We start from the raw sequence: 24,029 nt of genomic DNA, 5'->3' as shown, positions 1-24,029 counted from the left end.
CGTGTGCATGTGTGTGCTCCCCCCCCCCCACTCTCTTTGACCAAAACAAAGAGAGTTGGGAGCGGTCAGTGCAACTGTTGTCCTTGTTTTGTGTGAGTGAGATGAAAGGGGAGAGACCCTAATGGGGTTACCAATTCCACGATCCCATGGGCTGGTCACCCCCACAGCCCCCCATGCTTTTTGATGAAATATCCACAAAGAAAAATATCCTGCACGGCCATTGGCCTTTACAGCGCACTGATGTCACCTGTGCACGGTTGCCAGCGATGCAATCAGCCAGTCTTCTTGCAACACCTATTACACGAGCTGCTATCGCAGCAGGCAGCCGGGATAGACTCTCGCAAATGTGAGAAAAAACGTAATGGGCTCTCGAAGTCCGAGAAGCCGGGTTCGGGATGGCAATCGTGACCAAAACAAAGGTCACGTTCCAATAGTTCGCTCATTAATTCCTCTCTCGGTTTGAACAATGTCATCGTACGTGTGCGCTCCCCTCTGAGCCACACGTGTTTGTATGTGCGTGTGTAAAAGTGGGGAGTAGTGGCAGAGCAGTTAGCGCATCGCGCTACGAACCCGGGCGACCCGCGTTTGAATCCCGCCCACGACCAACATCAGTGACGGTGAATACCTGAACCGGTTCTGAGTCTCCCCTAGGTGAACTCGGCCTTAAATGAGTAACTGGTGCGGTGCGTAAACATCATCAAAGCACCTGGGCATGATGCCAGCCACCCATCCCCTAGTGTGGCTGTGCCAGCCTTAATAGCTCCTCGCTAACAGCACTTGCACCCATCGGTCTGTGCGGAGTGGTAATGTCGCGGTTAGCGCTACTCCAAGCTACGAACCCGGTGACCCGAGTTCCATTCCCGCTTACGGCCAACACCATTGACGATTATTTCAACCGGTCCTTGGCCTCCCGTAGGTCGACTCGGCCTCAAATGAGAACCTGGTGTGGTGTGTAAACATCGCCACTGGGGGGACAAAGGCGGTCGGGCGTGGTGTCGGCCACCCCCCCACCCCCTCGTGTGCCGTACCGACCTTTGTATGTATATATGTTGAGCTTTTTTTGCACCGTACGTAGCTAACCGTGCTAATCGGAGGTGCGGGAGGACAACAAACTAAACACAAAACGCCGTTCTAAAGAAATCCGTTTTCAATCTACATTTAAAAGTTTGTAGCTCCAGTGCCTTCCTCAAAACCGAAGGAAGTGCGGTCCAGACGGCCGCAGAAGCGCAACCGAAAGCGTGCGAACGCGGTGACCGTCATTTTTCGATGGCCAGCCGAGCGCCGCTGATGCGAGGCCTTCACAGGTGCTTGCTCGCCTTTAACGGTCTCCGTCTGCGCCGCAGGTGTTTGAGATCCTGACGGCGCTGGGCCTGCTGGAGTGCCGCGACACGCGCACGTGCCGGCTCTCCGGCGGGCAGCGAAAGCGCCTCGCCATCGGCCTGGAGCTCGTCAACAATCCCCCCGTCATGTTCTTCGACGAGCCGACGAGGTGAGGCCCACGCGGCGACGGGAGTCCGAGACACGCGATCTCTCTCTCTCTCTCTAGCGATCGGCAGGTACGTGCTAATCACACGTCCGAGTTTAAGTCTTTTGAGCCACGCGATGGCTTCAGGAGCAGCGCGACCAATACTGCCGAGTCCAACCGGAGAAAGCGGGCATAGGATGCGGTTGTTCGCAATGCGGTCCATTGTCTGGTCCGGGTGGCCGCAGTCGCACTGTGGGTCGTCTTCGATTCTCCGCTTGTGGGGGAGGAGGTGTGCGCAGCGACCTGTTGCCGTTCCGAAACGGTTGGTGGAGCACCGAGGTTTTCTTGGCAGGTCAACGCCACGCATAGCAGTGGGTGGGGGTCGTCGATGAGGCTTTCATTTGTGGAATGTCCACAGAACTCCACAGTGTTCGCCAGCGGTCTTCAATTGACCTCGCTTCATCCAATTGGATTCCACGCGATGATGCACTCGCGAAATGCGCTACCTGCTTCGTACGCTGTGGCTGGTGACGCGAGTGTCGATATACTATAGCTCGTGAGACGTGTGTCGGTATACTATAGCTGTTGAGGCGAGTTGATATACCCTAGCTGGTGAGACGATTGTTGAGATACCCTACCAGGTGAGATGCCGAGTGGTAGAGAGTGTTGTTTATGAGCGTGTGCGTATGTGTGTGATGTTGGCGCAGCGGTTTGCCCATTGTAAACTTCAGCAGCCTGGAAGACGGGGGAGGCCTGCGGACGGGAGTGGGGCTGCCCACACCACCCACCGTGTGCCGTGCTGGCCATAAATGGGGGCTCGTTAACAGGCCTCGCTCCTCCAATCCATGAGGCTAAATGGGGGGATGGTTTGCCTATGGGTGCGCGTGTGGGGAGCGGTGACGCAGCGGTTGGCACGGTGCCCATCAAAGCCTGCGAGCGTGCGTTCGATACCCGCTCTCGACCGACACCGGCGACGAGTAACAGACTCGGCCCCGGTCGTTTGCCGAGTCGACACGACCTGGTGCGGTGTTTAAACATCATGGGGAGAGACAAACGTGGCTGGGCGCGCTGCCAGCCCACTCCACGCCCTCGCGTGCCGTGGGGCGGCCTTCGAGAGCGCCCCGCTAACGGAACTTTCCCCAACGCTTCGTTGCGAGGTTGTCTATATTGAGGTGCCCTTTGTCCCCTATTTTGTGTTTGTGTGCAGCGGCCTGGACAGCTCATCGTGCTTCCAGGTGGTGTCCCTCATGAAGACGCTGGCCCTGGGGGGACGCACGGTCATCTGCACGATCCACCAGCCCAGCGCCAAGCTCTTCGAGATGTTTGACAAGGTGAGCGCCGCCGCTTGGGAGTGGCGGGGGATGCTTTGCCTCGAGCAGAAGGCAGTGTGGCAGAGTCCCAAGGTTGTACCGTGACGCTACGCCCCACCGTCTGTGCTCCCCTGCCTTTACCAAGTCGCACTGACCAGCGTGGCAAGGCGTGGGGGGGGGGGGGCCCTCATCCAGCAGTGTATTGACAAAAGGTCTCTACGTGTACACGTTTGTAAAAAATAAAAATGTTAGCATTGTTACAGTTTCGTTGGTGTCAGTATTCAGCATCACGAGCCATGGTCGATCCACTGCTGGATGAAGGTTCTCCCTATTTCACTGCTACCTCTCACGATCATGCTCTGTAACAATCCGCGCTCCACTTGCTCAAGAGGGTGATGCCAATGCTCCATTGATTGTGTGGATGTTCCTGTGCGCACACAAAAAAACGGCCTCAAATGTTCACCAGAATGGTGTCCTCTTCGCTGCTGCGAGTGAGTGAGAGTAACTTTCCGCTAACTTGATGCGTGGTTCCGAAACATGGGCAGTAACGAAAAGGTATGGAACAAAATCAGAAAATTGTGCAAAGAAGCGTGGAGAGACGCACGCTTGAAATTGCATTAAGAAACAAAACGAGAGTCGTGTGTATTGGAGAGTGCATGCATGTTAATGGAATCATTCAAACTGTTACTAAACGTAAGTGGGCTCGAGCACGACTTCAAGGGATGATGGACAATGGTTAAGAATGACAGCGGAGTGGAAGCCAAGGAATGGAAAAGATTCCTTGCAGGATGGTCACAGGGGAGATGAAGCGATGAGAATCAGTTCGTGTCCAGCCACTGGATGGATTCTGCCGTCGCAGCGTTGTGGGGTGTGGCAGTGGCTCTTGGAGGATTTCGTCTAGAAGTGGATTGACCATGGCTGGTGATGATGTTGATGATGCCGAGTCGAATGGATTACATTTGTATGTATGTAAGGTGGTGTTTGCGATTGGTAGAGGAGTTGTAACGAATGTTCAACTTGATTTAGATCGGAACTGGGAAAATTCAAAGGCCAGTTGTAGATCTGATAAGAGCGAATCTTGTCAAGTTAAGCTGCTTCAAGATCAGACATTGGCATTTACACAAAACCCATGCCCAAGAACAACAAAAAACACATTCCTTAATTATCTTTTTCATTTTGACCAAGGTGTGCTTTCATCTTGGGGTGGAGCAGTAGCACGGTGGTTATACCTGGCAACAACCCCAGTTCTGTTCCTAGTCAAGGCTCACATCGGTGGTGAACAATATCTGAACCGATACTGTGAAAGTACGGATGGTGAAGTATGGTCAAATAACCTCCCATGACTGACAAGGCGAGGTCAGGCCTTACCCCAGGAGTGGATTGACGAAGGGCAGTAAATAAATATAATATACAATAGAGGTGGTCGCTAGGTCAGTGCAGATGGTGAAAGAGCCTAAGATATTTGGTGGGTTACAGACTGGCCGAACCACACAGTTGGGAACCGACCAGCTTGACATTTGTGGTGCCTGGTGTTTGAGCCAACGGTACAGCCCTGAAATTGCTTGCCCATGCCACTGATGGCAGATGGACATTGACGAGGCAGAGCCGGTAGAGGCCTTGCATGGAAAATGTTGGTCTCTTTCTTCCATGCAGGCCCCAACTTATTTGTTTTCCTCGCACACAAAGCCAAAGTCTCACGAGATAGAATTTGACAAGGCTCACTGTTAACGGGTCCCTCCTGAGAAAGTATTGAGGCTCAGTGTGTGTTTTTTTTTTATCCCGGTTCAATGAACGACATGACAGGCGCGTCGCCTACGCTTAACGAGCTAAATACCGTTCCGCGAAAAAAATGTTCTTGTTAAAGACGAGATCATCCTTTTCCCATTGACTCATCCCCATGTCAAAAGCTGAGCTACGTTTCAGCCCCAAAATGTTCCACTCTATAACTTTTTTTTACGCGACAAACACAAGTGATAATTTTTAAATAAAGAAATCAAACATAAAAATGTAACACTTGCCGCGCATGAAGAACCACAGTGCTTGCAGATGCCTGGCATTTATGTTGTTTTGAAAGGGGTTAGATGATGTTCGTGGGTTTATGGAGCAGCAGGGGCCATGCAAGATCACCGGTTCAAATATCACTCGCCACTGATGTTAGCCGTGGCTGGGAATCGAACCAGGGTTGCTGGGTTCATAGCCACGATACGGAGATACGAGATGTAGCGTAGCTTCCTGTGCTCAGTGTCTCCAATTAATTAGCGCCCCCCCACCCACCCCTCCCCCTACCCACCCACCCCTCCCCCTACCCACCCACCCCTCCCACCTACGCCGATGGTCACCTCCTGTCGCAAGGCGTGACAACAACAATATTTCCGTTCGCCAAAGATACACGCCGGTGAATGACACTCCACGCGATATTCCACAGTGTTCCCGGTCGAGCGAGAGAGCCCGTCGCAGCGCAAGTCGCCTCTCGTCCTTGTACAACAGATTTTATAATAACATACGAGAGGGCGGCTGCACTTGAGGCGCCGCGCGTTGCGTTGGCAGCATTTCCTTGTAGAGCTTAGAGGGTTTTGTTAAAAATGTCAAATCTAATTAAATTCCCTGCTGTGAGTGTGGGGTGCTCAATTAAATAAATGTGGTTTTATTTTTTCCCCCCACCTACGATAAAATGCGTGCAGCACCGTCTAAAATGAGATTTCATTCTAATCGCGAAATATACTTTGCTGAAAATAATTCGAACAGCTCCCATTCGCATTTGCTAATACTTAGCAGCCCTCTCGGCAATCGGCTTCCAGACGAAGGCCTCTCCCCAACTTCTCTCGGTCGTGAGTGGGGGGTGGGGGGGTTGATTGGCCAGACTTGACCCCGCTGGGTCAGCACGGGTCGGTGAAGTTTCAACACCTCACTCGCCACTGATGTTAGCCGCGGCCCGGATTGGAACTTGGATCGCCGGGTTCGCTGGAGCAGCGCAGCGCCTGCTCCGTCCCGCTCTCCACATCGTAGGTACAGAAATAGGCCCCGGTGATATTTTTCAGTCTGTGTCATCGCGGCAGTCTGGTAATATTTTCCAAAGATCCGATTTGTCTCCCCCCTACCTCCCCCCATCCCCATTAATAACGAGCTTCGTCTGCCAGCGGATGTATGCACTCCGCGAAGAGATATCACCGCAAAGCAACTAAATTATACATGCGTCATCTGCGTTCAGCGTTGCGGCCAAAGTACATTGCGTCATTCTAAATTAATAACGATTGTTGGTGGGGGGGGGGCGGTGGATGGGAGCATGTTGTCGCCGGGGGGATATTGGGGGGTCTTTGTGCGAGTGTGTGCATTACATCCTGACGCGTCATGTGCCCCTATACCCACCCACCCCCACATCGGGTTCCAACAGAGGGCATCCATGGGTTGTACGGATTTATGGTGAACTCCATTGCCGTTTATATACGATGGGATTATTCAAGTGCTCTTTGTCGGGCAGTGCGGTGGCGTATAATGGTGACAACAGACAAATAGACCTGGGTTCGATTGCCAACTCGGGACCTTTCTGTGTGAAGGTTGTATATTCTCCCCCTGTATGTAAGTTAAACTTCTTTCGCACTGTATGTAGCCAACCTGCGCTAATCGGAGGTGCGGGGGAAGGACAACAAACTCAAGACAACAATCAGTTCTAAAGAAATGAGTTTTCAATCTAGATGATTTAAACGTGCTTAGTCCAGTGGCTTCCTTATGTCGGAAGGGAGAGCGTTCCAGACGGCCGCAGAAGTGCACCTGAAAGTGTCGTGCGATGGTTTGCCAAAAGCTGCTGTTTTGCATGGGTTATCTCCGGGTTCTGCTGTTTCCTCTCATAGCTAAAAAAAATACACACAACGTGACTGGTGTTGTCCAAAATATCCCAATGCTGAAAAACGACCTTCCAATTACTCAATTGGGATCATGTGGCAGCAGCATATCCCGCCTACTGCGATAACTTGGCAGGACCCTCCTGAAAAAGAGTCGAAAGACACAGTGAGGCCTTCCTGGGTAAAACACTATTAATAGGTGCGCACAAGCAACAGTTTTCCCTAAAATGTAACTTGGCTGACATTGGGACCTTTCATTGGTATGTTTACGTGTGCATACATACTGTAATGTACAAGGCCAACTTGTAGATTGTTTAAATAAATATTGTATTGTTGTAAAATGTTTCCATTACACAGTACAATGGCAAGGTCAATAATTATTAAACGTTGTCTAAGCATGGTGCACTGAACTGCCGCACACATTATGCAGAGAAAATGTGTATCTAATTTAACTCAGAATTATAATGCTTCATGCATATTACCACATCACCCAGAATGCGCCCAAACTCATAAAGTCTCAAGCTAAGCAAATTTGTGTCCAGATAGTGTTTGGGATGGTTGACCGACCGTCACAGGCGTTATAGGCTTCGGGGTTATGTTGTGGACAATAGAGGGCAGTGTAGCCAGATCGATTGCTGTACCGTACTTTGTGTGCGCACACATCTGTGTGTCCCGCCTCTCACCAACGGGCTCTGACCAGCGGGGCGAAGTTTGGTAAAATAACCCCCGCTACTCAAAAAAACACGGGGGAGGCCCTCATCCCCGCTGTCGATTGGCAAAGGGCCGTCGGTGTCATGCACACAATGCTTCAGCGCACACGTACACACACACACATTGTACTACATTGTAATTTGTTTTGCGGAAAGTTTTTTTTTAGTAAAAGTAGAAGAGAAATTGAACTCCAGTTGTCGGTTTGCATACGACGCTCTTGGCCGATTTAAATTGGAGGATTTTCTTACTTCGGGAATTTTACGCACCTGTCCGCAGCCTTTTCACTCCGGCGTACTGCCCCCCCCCACCCCACAACCCCCCCCCCGAGAGGTGATGCGCGGTTTAAAGCGATGCCGTGTTCTCTGCTGCAGCTGTACATCCTGAGCCAGGGCCAGTGCATCTACAAGGGGACGGTGATGGAGCTCGTCCCGTACCTGCGAGGGCTCGGCCTCCACTGCCCCACCTACCACAACCCCGCCGACTTCGGTTCGTAAGCCCCACGCACGCGCCGTCGCGCTCCACGTGACCGCGCGTGCGGGTCGATTTGACACGCGAGGTTTTGCCCGCTCGGTTGTAATCCCAGGCGTGGATTTCGGGTTTCGGGCCGCGCGTGTTTTCTTTCTTATTTCCCTTCGAGATTTTGCCACGCTCTGCTGCGGGAAATCTTCGGGAGTTGAATTAAAAAAAAGCTTGCAAGGTGCTGACAGTAGAAGTGGTTGAGAGGAGGAAGGCACACTGGGGAACGCGCTCGTTCGTACTTGGATGGGAGACAGCCTGGGAATGCCATGCGTTTTCAGGCTGGGCTGAGAGTTTCCCAATAAGGTGGTGGCACTGCAGCAGTGAATTCTTGAACTCTTGAGGATTTCCTCGGTAAAAGGGAGATTATTATTCATACTGCCTCGCCTCGCATCAACGTTAATTAACTAACAAGAGTGGTCCATATAGTTCACTGCTTTGGTCCACTAAACTGACATAACTAATTGAATTTCGCAGACAAAAATTCCATAGATGATTGTAGACTGAGCCTATTGACTCAGATGTAAATTCTGGCCAAATTAACACCGCTTGAGGCTCATTAAGGCATTCTTAATTATGTGCATGGCATTGCTATTGTTACGCAAGTGTCACTGAAGTACACCGTGTGCTGTGAAACTGGCGTCAATGATGCTGTGACATCGATCGTCGCCATGACGAAGAATTCCCTCATCAAAACACTGCACCATAGGGCCTACTGCACTTCTGACCAACACCACCTAGCCAGTGAACTGGAACACGTACACCAGGCCCTTAAGATGAATGGATACTCAGACAGCATTATCCGCAAAGCGGTCTCTTCAACCATGGAGAAACAACCCCCTGAGACTCCGATCAAAACCATCATGTTACCATACATAGCAGGCGTTACCAAAAAGATTGCCAAAATATTAAACAAACACAAGATCCAGGTCCGATTCAGTTGCAGGACATATTTATTTTTCACTTGCGTGACTTTACCGAAAGAACCAATGAGTATGACGTAATGTGCCATGGCCTTTGCTGGCTTGCAATGTACCATTCACGTATTTGGCATTGTTTGATGATGCTTCTTGTAAAGGGAAAGTGAGGAAGGAGGGATCGTTGCTGCTTGAAACATGGGTGAAGTAGAATGGATGATATATGTGCCAGACTTCACTAACGGTCCACTGGTCGTCGACTAGACTGACTATAGCTCAAGTGAAAAACAGCTGACTCAGTTAACACTCATTTCGAATTTATTTTTGGGTTTAGGCCGTATCATGACATGGCTAATGTTGTGCTGCGTCACCCTAAAGTTGCACTGTACGAGCATTTAACGCGGCCAATTATGATCGTTTCAGCTCGCCGGTAAATTGAGTAACATTTCGCGGCAACTAAATTCAGCGCTGTAGATGCAGTGGTTCGCTCGAGACTGCATTGAGCATCCTCAGGTCATCGAAACTGCCAAAGTGGCGAGATGTTAACTACCTCGCCTGGTATATAGGAGGTCGTGGGTTCGATCCCAACCCCCGACGCCTGTTGTATATTTGGAGTTTGTGTGTTCTCCCCGTGATTGCGTGGATTTTTCTCCGAATCCTCCGGTTTTTTCCATCTACATATAGGAACGTGCATTTAGAGTATTTTGCTGCTATACTTTTCCACACAATGAGCCACTTTGTTGAGCTATCATTCATGGCCACAGGTCACTTCCGAAAAAATCTGTCTAGCTCAGTGGGCCTTAACTGCTAAAATAACAATAGTTTAGCTCATAGTTTTTATTTTAATCGTAACGCCGGCCGCTGACGCCGCCCGCCCGCCCGCCCGCCCGCCCGCGTGTGCAGTGATCGAGGTGGCCTCGGGGGAGTACGGCGACCTCAACCCCATCCTCGTGTCGGCCGTGACCGAGGGCCGCTGCAGCATGGAGCCCAAGAAGTCCCTGGACGGGGACGGGGCCCTGGAGGTCGTGCCATCGGACGCGCACAGGAACGGCGCGCTCACCGTGAGCGGCTGCGCACGTCGGGGCCCTCGCCGGCCGCTTCAGCGGAGCTGGGAAGGGTTGGGGTGGGGGGAGATGGGGCTGCCGCACTTCGTGGCCGGTGTTAATTCAGTCGGACGTTTTGTATCCTCCGCAGCGAGCTTTGGGGCGTGGCTCGGGGTCACTTCGTGGGATTGGAACAGCAGTCGAGATTGCCCAGAAATAGGAATTTGAAATTTCCACCGCTTGCTTCAAGCAACCCGAATTGCTCACCGCTTGCCCAGGTTACCGTGTTGGCTGGTGTTGGTGGGGGGGGGGGAGACATTTGGACTTTTTGGAATCGCTATTGGCAGTCCTGATCCAGAGGTAATACAATTTCACGGTAATATGACAGGGAGCAGTCGATTCTCAGGGCAACCGCTGCCGTACCTTCCACAGAGTCGCTGCTCACCACGGCGGTGCTTCATTTACCGACCCCACGCGGAGAGCTGATGGGCCGAGTGGACCCACCGTTAAGTGTGACGTTGATTTCTCCGAAGAACGCGCGCCCACTCCAGCGCTATTTGTAAAGCACCTTTATTGTGGGTTTCTTCAGCTCGGGAGAAGCACGTGTGCGGAGGATGGCGCTTGCGTCGCCTGCCGGCATTGTGCTTGCGCGAGACTGCGTTTGTGCTGTGATTTCCGGCGCGGAGTATTTTTGGCGCACTAGCACCGCCGTGCCGCGAAGGTAAACGCTGACGAGTGTGAGCATGCACAAAGTCTTAACGCGGTGAGAGACGCGGTTAATAATGCATGCACTCTGTTGCCAAGTGTAAACCCTTTGGCATTTGCTCTCCGCCGTAGCTCTTGTAACGGGTCGTTGGGCAAACATTTCACGTGGTTATAATGCGAGGTATATGCAAAGGGCACTGCGATTTTCTTCGCTGTTGATATATTTATGTCGTCAATTGCCAGAGCTGACGAAAGATTCCCCCGTTGCTCAATCAGTACAAGTGTGCACTCATATATTTTTATTATTTTATTGTTTCCCTTCTACGTGACTTTACCGAAAGAACCAAGAATATGAATCCCTGCAGTCACGAAAGCTTTAAATCAAAATTTAAGTGTGCACTCATTGAGCACTGCGCCTGTAAATGAATGAGTGCCAATGATTCGCTCGGCCTAAAGACCCGTTAAACCCCCCCGCTGGCCCTGCCTAACAGCTCCCTCTGCTGAGTGCTGGGAGACAGGGACCTCGGTTATCTCTGCCTAAGGAAACCAATGCGAAGTTCAACGTGAGGTTTGTTTGTATCCTGTAATTAACCAGGAGATGAAATATATGTTCATTGAGACACTTGAGGCAATGCCACGTTTTGCTAGGGGAAACCTGAGTTACGTGAAGATGAATTTTCCTTGTAAATAAAACTATAAACTATTTTTTATTTAACCAGCTAAGGCCCACCGAGCTATTTATCTCTTTTTCAGAAGCGACCTGGACACAAACTATAGCTCAACAAAGTAGATTATCACGAGGAAATTTCTCGCAGAACGATTAATAATTGAACATTATTAATAGTTAAATAATTGAACATTTAACTGTTGAAATTACAGGGCAAAACGCATCGGTTTTGATTTTGTTAAAATTCCATAGAATGGCCCGTGTATATGTGTAGGTGCTGTGAGCCATGTGCACTTTGTGATTGGTCGGTGTGTAGGTGCTGTGAGCCATATGCACTTTGTGATTGGTCGGTGTGTCGGTGCTGTGAGCCATGTGCACTTTGTGATTGGTCGGTGTGTAGGTGCTGTGAGCCATGTTCACTTTGTGATTGGTCGGTGTGTAGGTGCTGTGAGCAATGTGCACTTTGTGATTGGTCGGTGTGTAGGTGCTGTGAGCCATGTGCACTTTGTGATTGGTCGGTGTGTAGGTGCTGTGAGCCATGTGCGCTTTGTGATTGGTCGGTGTTGTAGGTGCTGTGAGCCATGTGCGCTTTGTGATTGGTCGGTGTGTAGGTGCTGTGAGCAGTGTGTGCTTTGTGATTGGTCAGTGTGTAGGTGTTGCGCGGTGTGTGTGTACTGGCGCTGTGTAAGTGCTGTGTTCCCCTTTGTGTCGCCAAGGAGCGAAGTGCTGTTAGTGAAAACTGCCACAGCTTCTCAACGGGTGGATTCACGCAGTTCTCAATCCTATTCAAGCGCAGCATGCTCTCCATCATGAGGGACATGGTGAGTCACAGAGACCGATACCTTATACTTTCACCTCCGATTTTCGCAGTTGGCTACGTACGGTGCGAAAGAAGTTCAACATACATACAAAGACAAAAGACAAAGATCCCCTGTATAGCCTTAGACTGTTGTGGCAAGTGCTGTTAGCAAGCACCTATGAAAGCCGGAGCAGCACACGAGGGGGTGGGTGGCCACCACCACGCACGGCCGCTTTTGTCTCCCCAGTGGTGATGTTTACATACTCTACCAGGGACTTATTTGAGGCTGATTCGACGTAGGTGAGGCCCAGGACCGGTTTAGGTATTGATCACCGATGTTAGTCGTGAGTGGGAATCAAACTTGGGTTGCCCAGTTCTATAGCGCAGCGCGCTAACCGCTACACCACCGCTCACCCCTAACATACATACAGCTCGGCACAGGTGGTTTTCCACTGGAATTCGTACCAAGCCAAGTTGGAACTGAACCGTGCAAGCCTAGACTCGCACCACAGCTGAATCTGGCTTGGGGCTAAGCAGGGCCCCAGGGTCTTGGCTCGTGACGTGTGCAATGCATCCGATGTTTGTACAGTGCAAACGAATGAGTACGGCATCACCACATCGTCTGCATGCATCTGGACGTCACGAATTGTACGCGACGTGAGCGGCACTGCTCGGGTTTTGCAGTGGAAAAGCAACCCCGTGCTTTCCTGACCCACATGGCCCCAGCGTGGCTTGGATGTGCAAGTCAGAATCCGTGTCTTGGGTTTAACAGTTAGACTTCCGGGTTAAACGGTACATTAATAATACGTGTTCGTGTTGTTACCTTGTATAACATTGTGAATACAATTAAATTTTATTAGTGTTTACGTAGGAAAGCCCCAACAATTATTCGGACATTTTTCTCAGGATGGCCCTGTTAAGTTTGCTCCTCGGGGGCAATGTTGCAATGCCTTTCTCGATTCAGTGTGAAATTTATATTTTCAATTAAAAAAACTGAGTTATCGTTATCAAGTGTTAATTACACGTTTGGTACTACGTGTAAATGTAATGTAACAATTAATGATGTAATTACAATGATGAATTCGTTGGCATATGATGGACGAGCCCTCTAACCGCCAAGGCTGTCCTTCCGCCCCTCTCCACGAGTCCGGCTTGGAGAAGGTCTGGCCGCGAGGCTGCATGGCGGTCGTCCCCTCTGTGTAAACATCGCCATGAGGGAGACGCAGGCGTGGTGCTGGCCCCCCCTCCCCTCGTGTGGCGTGCCGGCCTTCATAGCCGCTACCCGCTGGCGGCACTTGCCCCCGACAGTCTATGAAGGCTATCGAGGGGGGGATCATTGTTTTGGTCGTCATCTTTGCGATCGTGCGCGAGCCCCGAGCCCGTTTGTCATCGTCGTTTCAGGTGCTCACCCACATGCGCCTGGGCTCCCACATCGCCATCGGCCTCCTCATTGGCCTGCTGTACCTTCACATCGGTAACGAGGCCACCAAGGTCTTCAACAACTCCGGCTTCCTCTTCTTCTCCATGCTCTTCCTCATGTTCGCCGCCCTCATGCCCACCGTGCTCACTTGTGAGTTCTCCTCCGGCCGGTGACTCGGTGTCGAGATGTTAACCCCCTCGCCTGGTATGCAGGAAGTCGTGGGTTCGATCCCGACCCCTGACACCTGTTGTATATTTGGAGTTTTGTATGTCTCTTTTCCCTGTGGTCATGTGGATTTTTCTCTGGGTCCTCCGGGTTTTCCCTCGACATTTATAATGAACGTCACGCATTTAAGAGTTTTGCCGCTATAAATGTTCACGTTGAGCCACTTCGTTAAGCTATCATTTGTGATAGACAGGTCGCTTCTGAAAAAGAGCTGTGTATAGCTCTGTGTGCCTTACCTGGTAAAATAAAATAAAATAGTTATGTTAACTACCTTGCCTGGTATACTAAAAGCCGTGGATTCGATCCCAACCCTGACGCCTGTATATTTGGCGTTTGCATGTTCTCCCCATGATTGCATGGTTTTTTCTCCAGGTCTTCCGGTTTTCCCCTCCACATTAAGAAACGTGGCTGTTATAGATTTCCACATGATGAGCTCGCATTAGTGATAGTCAGGATGCTTCTGGCAAAAAAATAACTACATAGCTATTTTGGTAAAATAAAAAAAATAGTCTCGTTATAATTGTTTTCGTTGTTTTATATATATACCGTGGGCATTGCGGGCGTGTGTGCGTTTTGTGTGCGCACAGTCCCTGAGGAGATGGGAGTGTTCATGAGGGAGCACCTCAACTACTGGTACAGCCTCAAGGCCTACTACCTCGCCAAGACGATGGCCGACATTCCCTTCCAGGTAGCCGCTCGCCGCTGGGATGACCGGCGGCTTCCCCGCTCAGTGGCTGCGGCACCGGTCTGGAGGCAACGCTCTGCGATGCCTTCACCGTAGTCGTCATCAGTGATGATGAGGCCACAATTGCCATCGTGCTCGTCAGCACCATCATGGTCGGCAGTATCACTCTTGTTGGCATCATCATTGTTATTATCATCGTAACATTTTTGTTTACGAAGGACCCGGCAGCGCCGTGTTGGTCCAAGTGGCTGTGTGACCATACTTCACCTTGCTGGTCAGAGCACTTTGGTGAGGGAGGCGGGGGTGGGGGCGGGATCCAGGACCGGTTCAGATATCGCTCGCCAATTGACGTTAACCGTGACCAGGGATCAACTCGAGTCGTGGAGTTGAGTTCACAGCGCTGTGAAACTACTCCGCACCGGTCTTCATGACCATCATCGTAAAGGTCACAATACCGCTTCTCTTTCTTCCTCCTACTCCTCCTTCCATTGCACTGCCCCCCCTTGGGAAATCCCTCCCAATCGTCGCTTTTCTCCATTCGAGAAGCGTATAAACTCTTACTTATCACACCGTCGGTTTGCTTGTTGCCGATCGCTCAGCGTTTTGGGCACCTTCGATGACCGTGGTTGGCTACCTACGTACGGGGGCGGGGCGAAAGAAACTCGACGTGCATTTTTGCCTGTGGCTTAGCAACCATGATAAAAAAAGCGTCACTTCATAATTGTCGCGAACGGTAGAAATCGCCGTCGCCGTGGGTGATTCACGCCCGCGATGGTTTGGGATGAACGTCGCCGCGCAGGTGGCCTTCCCCATGGCGTACTGCGGCATCGTCTACTGGATGACGTCGCAGCCGCCCGAGCTGCTGCGCTTCGTCCTCTTCTCGGCCATCTCCGTCATGACGTCGCTCGTGGCGCAGTCGCTGGGCCTTCTCATCGGCGCCGCCTCCACCTCCCTGCAGGTTCGCGCTGGCCCGCGCGGTCCTTTCCACTGTATTGGGGGGCTTCCTTCGAGCCATTGGCTTAACAAATTGCTTGACGGTATTTACCCGGCATGGCAGATGCCGTCGCTAATTTTTTTCAATTTACTTTGAGATGAGTATTTTTTTTTTTTTTTTTAGGTAAAGTTCGTTAAAGAAGGGTATCGGAGTGTGCTTAATGGAGAATGTCGGTTTTGGAAAGAAAAATGTGTGTATGTATGATGAACTTCTTTCGCACTGTACGTAGCCAACCGTGCCAATCGGAGGTGCGGCGGACGGACATGAAACACGTGACCACCTCATGTACAACACGCTCGCTTTAGGCCAGGGGGCTACATGGTGGGCAGCAGAGGGTAGTACGGAAAAAACACATTGTTGTATTGTACTCGTATGGTCCAAATCTGTGCTAGCCACCTTCACCAACCCACACTGACCATCGTGCTGAAAGTGTGGTAAACTGATCCCCACTCACCCGCAACGGTGTGAGGAGGTGCTCATCCAGCGGTGGATTATCAGCGACTGACTTGTTATGATTGTTGTTGTGAGGGGGGTGACGTCACTGTGGTGAGACGTCGCGCGTGCTAGTGATCACGTTACGACGGCGACACGCCGTGCGTGGATGAACCCAGGTGGCGACCTACGCCGGTCCCGTCACCGCCATACCCGTGCTGCTCTTCTCCGGCTTCTTTGTCAGCTTCGACACCATCCCCACCTACCTGCAGTGGATCTCCTACATCTCCTACGTCCGGTAAGGCTGCTGCGCATCCCGTGACGACGTGCGGCGGGCGTCCTGCTGTCAGGCCTGGAAATGGGAAGCCTCCTTCGCATTTCTGGCAAATCGCCTGTTGAAGCTGGTGGAAATCGCCAGAGAAAAACTTAGTTAACTCAAATTGTAAATGTTGTAGTAACCGATTGGTACGTTTTGTTAACGTGACAAACCTTTGCTAATTGGCTGTGTCGGCTGGTGGTGGGTTAACGACGCATTTATTTTTACAAGATCTAACCCATAAAACGATTATTATCAATGATAGTTGTCGCGAAAGCCTACGTGTTAAACAAGTGTCTTACTTATCCAGTTATAACCTCCTTTACGTTCTCCGCAAACGTTTGGCTGCAGCAGCAGCAAACAGTCCTCCTCTGCTGGTGATGATCATCGCATCACATCTGCTGCTGATTGTTTTTGGGTCATTCCCCTCTCTCTTCTAGACTCACCCCCAGGCCACACCAGTCCCATCTTTTTCTTGGTCGTCCTCTGCTTCTTTTGCCCTCTACGGGCATTGCCAATGCTCCTGCTGGATTCCTTGTTTTGTGGCATTCTTTTGACGAAACCGCAGCACTCGTCTTTTGCTGAATCCTTCCCGTCGTCGTTCGTTCCATTTTGAAGTTTGCTCTCGCGCGTCCTGTTATTCTGTTGAACCTTCTTCCTTCCCAGTATTACTTGTAGGCTGCGGCTCCCTCTACCTTCGCTGGAGACGGACCCACAGCCCTTGCCAACTCGCTAAACTCGTATTTGTTTACGTCTGCGCCGACAGGTACGGCTTCGAAGGCGTCCTCATTTCTATCTACGGGCTGGATCGCGCCGCGCTGAACTGCAACACCACGGCCACCCTCTGCCCGTTCCAGCAACCGACGGCCGTGCTGGAGCAGCTTGCGGTCCAGGACGGCAAGCTGTACCTCGACTTCATCATCCTAGCCGTGTTCTTCCTGTGCCTGCGCCTGCTGGCCTACGTCGTGCTGCGGATCCGCGTCAAAGCCGAGAGATAAAAGCTCCCCCCCCCCCCCCCCTCCCGTGCGGGCCTCGCCGGTAACGCGTTCACGCCCCCCCCCCCCCCCCCCCCCTGCCGTGGTGGGGAGCAGCCAAGCGGGGGCGGCGGCGAAGGAAGCGTGGTGGGCAGCAACCCGGCGGAAGAAAGCAACAACGATAAACGGAACGATATCTCGCGAAACGAGCAAACAAACAAATCGAAAATCACTCTCTTCCCCCACCCCCCACCGATAAATCGCGCCACGTCCGCCCGCTCCCGCAAAAACAGCTCGCACGCGTGCCGTCGGGGGGGGGGGGCAGGGGGAGAAGGGGGGGACACGTCGCGTCTGCGCTATAGCGGCGGTCGGTCACGCGAACCGCGGGAGTTTTGGCGATCGTGAGAGAGAGGCCCGTGCCGCTTTCTCGGGGCGGATGTTGAAGTCGGGAACTGGAACAACCCGAGCTTTGCTGATGCTTTTGTTTCGTAACCCGCCGTGGCAGAGGGTGCTGCTGCTGCTGCTGTGCTTGGGGTACGGAAGCATTATCGGGCGCCACACCTGGATGTTAATTGCGAGTATTTCTCGCTCAGATGAGCTTCCCGTTGGCCAGCCGGCGTTGCTTTAGTAAACTTGGCAGGCCATCAGACAGCTCGATATTTGTCAATGAAAGGAAAGCTGGCTTTGTGAGCAGCCTGCCAACGAAGCTCATGCTTTGGTATTCAGCAGCAGTGTGGTCGGCTGGATGTGCCAAAAGCGGTGGGTGGATTCTCTTCAGCCGTTCGTTTTTGGTACGTCGGGCATTGGAGAGAGTCTTGAGCCGTGGAAAGCAAATCTTCACTGACTGTACCAAAAAAATAACAACGGTTGAGTGTGGAACCATTCTGACATCTGCCCAACAATGTGTAAAATGCACTCGTTGACTGGATGTTAGAAAATGACCACAGGCAGAGATTGAGAACCACCCTAAATGCGAAGAATCCATTGCCCCAGCAGCTGGGCTGAGACAGGTGGAATTGCGAGACATTTAACAGGAGCGTGTTACAGTTATGGCGGAGTATTGAGATGGCAGTACGAATTAAAAGTGTTGCTTCCCTGTGCTGGGCAGTTCTGCTGCTTCTTTGCAAGTGGTTGCAAAAATTGTACGATCCCGAAGGGTAGCAACACCCGCTAACCCGTCGGCTTTTATCTTTGTAGTCGGTGCAAATGTCATTGTAGCTTATTTATTTTAGGACATGTTGGGCCGAAATTTATTTATTTTTCTTTCGTAATGATTGTATGTGGCAATCATAAGTCGCGATGTCCAAGTTCGAAAATCAAGTCGATGGCTTCATGAGACGGTGAATAGAATGGCACGCGGTCGCCCAGAATGAGTCCAGCGGGCACGAGTTTACCGAGTGAGCGATCGGTTTGTTTTGGTGCTCCGCAGTCACGCGGCGGATAGTCTTTCACCTTCCACGTGTGGAGCAGGTGTCCCCCCGCATCCCACGAGGTCTGCTTGCGTGGGAGGGGAGAGAGATAGTTGTCTTCATTTAATTACTGAATTAGGTCACACGGCACACATTCCCGGGTATTATATATGCCACTGTTGCCCGATGCTCTTCGACCTTTGATGGGGAGCGGCAGTGACGGTCCAAAAAGGCTTTCTTGATTTCAGGTGGGGTGTGGGGTAGGTGGTCCAGTGAGGACGTCGGCGTGTATCAAGAGGGTCTGGGGCACCGCTGTAGCGGTTCTATTTCCAGAGCTTTAATTTCCCCACGTGTTCACGTCGAGGTAATCTTCTGCATTTTTATTTTAAATTAAAACGTGCAAGCCTTAAACAGATTGCTCGCTCATCGACTACGGTTGTGGCAGAAGGTACATCTTGTCATCTGGTCGAAATTGCTGGATGGCTATATTGGCATTGAGCCATCGACAAAAAATAAAAAAACTAGGATTTCGCTTTCTACGTCAGACTTGAAGGGGACCACTTTAGACGCCGCTCGCCACTGATGTTGGCCGAGGATGAAAATTAACTAGGGTCTTGGCACTAAACGGCTGAATATAAAACGGACACATTTTACGCTTGTGTCTTCAGCGGATGTTCACCATTAAGTGGGTGCCTATGGCAACAGTTTGAGTCTTAATGTTAAACAAAACGCACGGGTTCCTCGTGTGTACAGCGTTAATTTTTATGCATTTAAAAAAATATTGACGATGCAATGCAAAGTTGCAGGGAGATAATCGTAGACTTATTTGAAGCCTATCTTTTTAATCCCATAGCCTCGGATAAGTGCATGGATGTTCTGAGTATAGCCGTTTAAAAACTAAAGCGAACAACGATGTGAGTTTGTTTGTACTTCTAAGTCCCGTTCTCTGAATATCTCGACCACCCCTCACACACACACACACGTAGATGTGCACGTGTGAAAGCAAGTCCTGACTTTTTCCTTCGTTAAATCATGCGGATTCGAGAAGGCGATCAACAGCTGTTGTGATCGTCTTTTTTTTTTACGTCTCTGTGACCCGTGGATTTTTGTATCTCTTTTCAGGCGACACAATGCTACTATTGGTTTTTACTTATGTTATTAATCATACCAATAAATAGTGGTACTTTGTTTTGCTTGTTTTTGGTTACCTTTGGCATTGTTTCCCGTTCACCTATTTAGACGGTTTTTATCACCTCTATATGGAGCTTGTCGACACAGGCACAGGCGTTTACATGTGGGACTGGCCAAAGTCGAGGCATTTTCTCCGTATAATGAAAGCTCTAACAATGTATCTTTGCCGTACCGTCACTCACAGACAGAAATTTAAATCAGAATTCCCAAGTGTGTTGTCCTTTCGTGGCGTTAGATAATTTATCAGCGGATGACTGTTAGAGGCGCGGACAAGGGCCGCATTGGTGTGAAATCTAAACAAACATTCGCCTATCGCCACATTTCATCGTCCTTTTCCCAAACGCCTTACTTTCCAGTCCACTTCTTTTTGTAATTAAACATATGACATTTTCTTTTCGGATATATTAATTTGTTTTCGAGCAGTCACGGATATAGTACGCTGTCGCCGTACGCTGGTTTACCATCACCTGCTCAGTCTGTGATGTAAAACCCGAATGAATTTTTTTTGGTGTATATAAGATATATATCCTCCGTGTTGCTTTCAATATTTTAAGATGCATCCACACCTGAGCGATCAGTCGTGCAACCAAATCTCTCCCAAAAAAAATATTGCAGCCGAATCGTCTGTAACTGCTTTGTCCGGATCGCAGTAGTTTCTGCAACAAGGGTGTGTCTGGGTTAGTGGCTAGATTGTCTGGTCATGCCCACTACAGCATGACTCCTTGCCCTTATCCTGGTTAACAAAGGAAAAGTTGCCCCATAGCCTAAAAAAGTGGTGTTAGTGAGCACCCAATGAAGGCCGCCATGGCACACGAGGGGATGGGCGACCAGCACCAGACCTGGCAGCCGCCTTTGTCTCCCCAGTGGCGATGTTTACACACCGCACCAGGTACTCATTTAAGGCCGAGTCAGCCCAGGGGAAGCCCAGGACCGGTTCAAACAATCGTCGCTGGTGTTGGCCTTGAGCGGGAATCGAACTCGGGAGGCTGGGTTCGTAGTGCAGAGCGCTAACCGCTGCATCACCACCCCCTCTCCCCAGCCACATCACAATTCGAATGACCTACCATAGTTTTCGTGCATGTGCACAACCGATGCACATTGGCGGGCAACCGATGCACATTGGCACACAAGCAAATCGGTTGCATGCAACTGACCCGACCTTCCTTGGTGATGCTGCGATGGCAGTGGTGCACAGGCGCACACGGCAACAAGCTCGACATGTCCGTCACTGGCACTGCCTTGAAAAGGAAAAATGTATCAGATTAATAGGTGACGTTGTGAGAAATGGTCCTTCGTAACACACAGATACGCAAGAGCGATAGTAAATAAGAGTCAGAGGCTACACTTTTCACCACCGTGGGGCCTGATAAGAATTAACATTTTTTAAATGCTGCCTGATGAACATTTTTTTAAACTGGCATGTGGTTACCTATAAGTAGCTACTGAATATCAGACACAGCTGATCACTCAGGTGTGGGTACACCTTGAGGTGGCATGCTACGTTGCGAGCCAATCTGCGGTTCCGGAGCCGCGTGCGGCTCTGTAAGTGACTGCTTCATGATTTTATTTATTAAAGACCCCACCGTGTCTCGTATTCACGTGTGTTGCTGCTCTTGATATTGATTTTTTTTTCACCCATTTCGAAAACGATGGCTCTTGTTTTGCTTGCCGACCCCTGGAAGTGAGGTTTCGTTCATTGTTTCATCGAGAAAAAAACAAACCTTCAACCGCCTTTAGTAAATGTATCACGGTACAGCGGTAGTGCTGGTGGTGGTGATGATGTTGTACCAAATAACAAATGTGTGCCGTAGGCTTGAATACTTCAGTGCTGTGACCCAGTGCTAAGAATGAAGTCGGCAATAGGTTAGACAACATGGACACGAGTGGTCTTGTGTGGCAGACTGAAAATACAAGAAAACATTTGTAGTTATCAAATTGGAAAAATATATATTTGCAATATATGCATTATCACCTGCGCATTTGTGTTTGAATAATATGAGTGTTCACTTCTCTGTGCTCAGTTAATGTCCTACACGATAACCTTTGTGGAATCACTGTGGTTATATTTAACACGGCAATGCTTCCGTGTGATAGCCATGTAGAGTGTGAGTTGTTGCTGTTGGAGGAAAACGCAATGCAGTATTTTGTCCAGGCTATAGTGCGTTACTTGCTTATAGCTAGCAATGTGACACTATTCTGAATAATAATAATGATGATTGAGCATATGCGCGATGCTGGTTCTTTGTTGGTGATGAGTCTTTTTAGTTTGTTTGGATGTTGAACCACTGTACGGGGAAGTGTTTTATGCTCGCGTGCATGATGACAACGCATGATTTTAAAAGCAATTTCTAAAAAAAAAAATGGACACGTGTTAAATGTATTTCATGCAGCATCTTCTGGACGTGCTGAGTGTTTTATCAGGTATAACTGTAGCAGACATTTTTTTCATATAACTGCGCAAAAAGACGGTGTGTATTTTTTTTGTCTTTAATGTTGGGTTCAATCTTTGGATTTATTACCACAAAATACTCAACCGCGTATAAAACGCAATGCCCCAAATTGTGTTCGCGAGGACGTACGTGTTGCGAACGACCTTGAGTAGGGATTGTTTTGGCGAAGTTCACATTACGCTTGTGATGGTGGGTCCCGCAGAAATTGGCGTCGCGAAGCAAGAGAGTCCACCAGGAGGGGCGTACGGTATGGTGCAGAGGTTTCTGGGCAATACATTTGAGGGGCACCACACGGATTTTTAAAAAAATGCAAGCTCTTTGTGAATCTGCTCTCACCAAAGTTAGGGGGGGGGGGGGGTGGTGGTGGTGGTGTGGTGGTTTCATCTTCTCCTGCTTGGTACCCTATCCTGTTAACGCCGTGTGAAAGGGTGTGATTTTGTCTGTACTGTTAACAACCATGTACTGTAGACACCATGGGAAACGGTGTGATTTTGTCTGTACTGTTAACAACCATGTACTGTAGACACCATGGGAAACGGTGTGATTTTGTCTGTACTGTTAACAACCATGTACTGTAGACACCATGGGAAACGGTGTGATTTTGTCTGTACTGTTAACAACCATGTACTGTAGACACCATGGGAAACGGTGTGATTTTGTCTGTACTGTTAACAACCATGTACTGTAGACACCATGGGAAACGGTGTGATTTTGTCTGTACTGTTAACAACCATGTACTGTAGACACCATGGGAAACGGTGTGATTTTGTCTGTACTGTTAACAACCATGTACTGTAAACACCATGGGAAACGGTGTGATTTTGTCTGTACTGTTAACGACCATGTACTGTAGACACCATGGGAAACGGTGTGATTTTGTCTGTACTGTTAACAACCATGTACTGTAGACACCATGGGAAACGGTGTGATTTTGTCTTTGCGCAACCAGTGGGGAAAGTGGCACTCACAGAAACGTGTTTTTCCATTTTCAGTGATTCCCCAACGCAGGCTGCTGATGGGTGGCGAGATCCACCATGCGGGATTCAAACTCTCACTTCTAGGAAGGAGACGGTTGCTGGCAGCGATAATGACCATGTTAGGGTACAGGGACTCCTTCACTTACGAATATTCGACTTATGAACTTTCCGAGATACGAACAAACCTGCCTGTTCGGACCGAGTCGTAAGTTCAACCGCTACGCAATAGATGGCGGATATTGTCCGGTGTCATTACCCAACATTCCCAGCATTTCTGCCTGGGCCGCCGCCATTGTCTGTTGTGTTGTCGCTGTGCCGTTCACTACGACGTTCTCTGTGCTTTTCATGAACATTATTAAGCCCCATCATGTCTCAGAAGCGTAAGAGTGGTGAAAGTGTTGATGGTGGTAGTGACATCTACAGGAGATTATACAACTTATCAAGCCATTCCCCGTGTTTAGTTTACATTCCGTACAGCATGTTTGGAATCGACAGGCGTAAAGTTGGACTTGCGTACAATTCGAATTATGAACAGACTTATGGAACCTAAATCGTACGTGAGTAGAGGAGTCCCCGTACTGACACATTCAGCCAATATATTGATGATACAGCAATTGCACAAAAAGCCATCCAAATTATTTGCACTCGTTTTGGCTCGCCGCAAATATACGATTGAAAATATCACAGATGGAGCCTAGTGTACATTCACCTCCACAGATAAAGATGTTCATGAAGTCTTATTGAAAAGACCTGAGCCAACATTCACCTCCACAGATAAAGATGTTCATGAAGTCTTATTGAAAAGACCTGAGCCAATGATATCCGTGTTGTTCTCTGTGGGAATGTGCCCCTGCTTTTGTTTTTGAGCTTTAGTGGTGAGATGTAGTTTTGCTGTGCATCCATCTGCATAACAGCGTTTCATAGGGGAAACATGTTTGCTACTTCCAGTTATGAATGCTTTGCTCCTGCAGCGAATATTAACGT

The 24,029-nt window shown here is 49.8% G+C and overlaps 1 protein-coding gene across 2 annotated transcripts in view; it reads left to right on the top strand.

Moving 5' to 3' along the window:
- Positions 1-17,079, top strand: part of ABCG4 (ATP binding cassette subfamily G member 4) — a 71,204-nt gene extending 54,125 nt beyond the window's left edge. For both annotated transcript variants that reach the window (XM_032964452.2, XM_032964453.2), the window contains exons 6-15: positions 1,344-1,489; positions 2,673-2,796; positions 7,697-7,811; positions 9,662-9,819; positions 11,890-11,994; positions 13,374-13,542; positions 14,205-14,305; positions 15,102-15,260; positions 15,908-16,026; positions 16,811-17,079. In XM_032964452.2, coding sequence (XP_032820343.2) covers positions 1,344-1,489; positions 2,673-2,796; positions 7,697-7,811; positions 9,662-9,819; positions 11,890-11,994; positions 13,374-13,542; positions 14,205-14,305; positions 15,102-15,260; positions 15,908-16,026; positions 16,811-17,042 — 1,428 coding nt within the window. In that variant the 3' untranslated portion in view covers positions 17,043-17,079. The remainder of the gene's footprint in view (positions 1-1,343; positions 1,490-2,672; positions 2,797-7,696; positions 7,812-9,661; positions 9,820-11,889; positions 11,995-13,373; positions 13,543-14,204; positions 14,306-15,101; positions 15,261-15,907; positions 16,027-16,810) is intronic.
- The last annotated feature ends 6,950 nt before the right edge of the window (positions 17,080-24,029 follow it).

The sequence above is a fragment of the Petromyzon marinus genome, chromosome 32 (genome assembly GCF_048934315.1).
Source record: "Petromyzon marinus isolate PM22_M1 ecotype Great Lakes invasive population chromosome 32, UKy_Petmar_22M1.pri1.0, whole genome shotgun sequence".
Lineage (NCBI taxonomy): Eukaryota > Metazoa > Chordata > Hyperoartia > Petromyzontiformes > Petromyzontidae > Petromyzon > Petromyzon marinus.
Note: the sequence above shows the minus strand (reverse complement) of the source record. Positions and strands in the feature narration are given on the sequence as shown.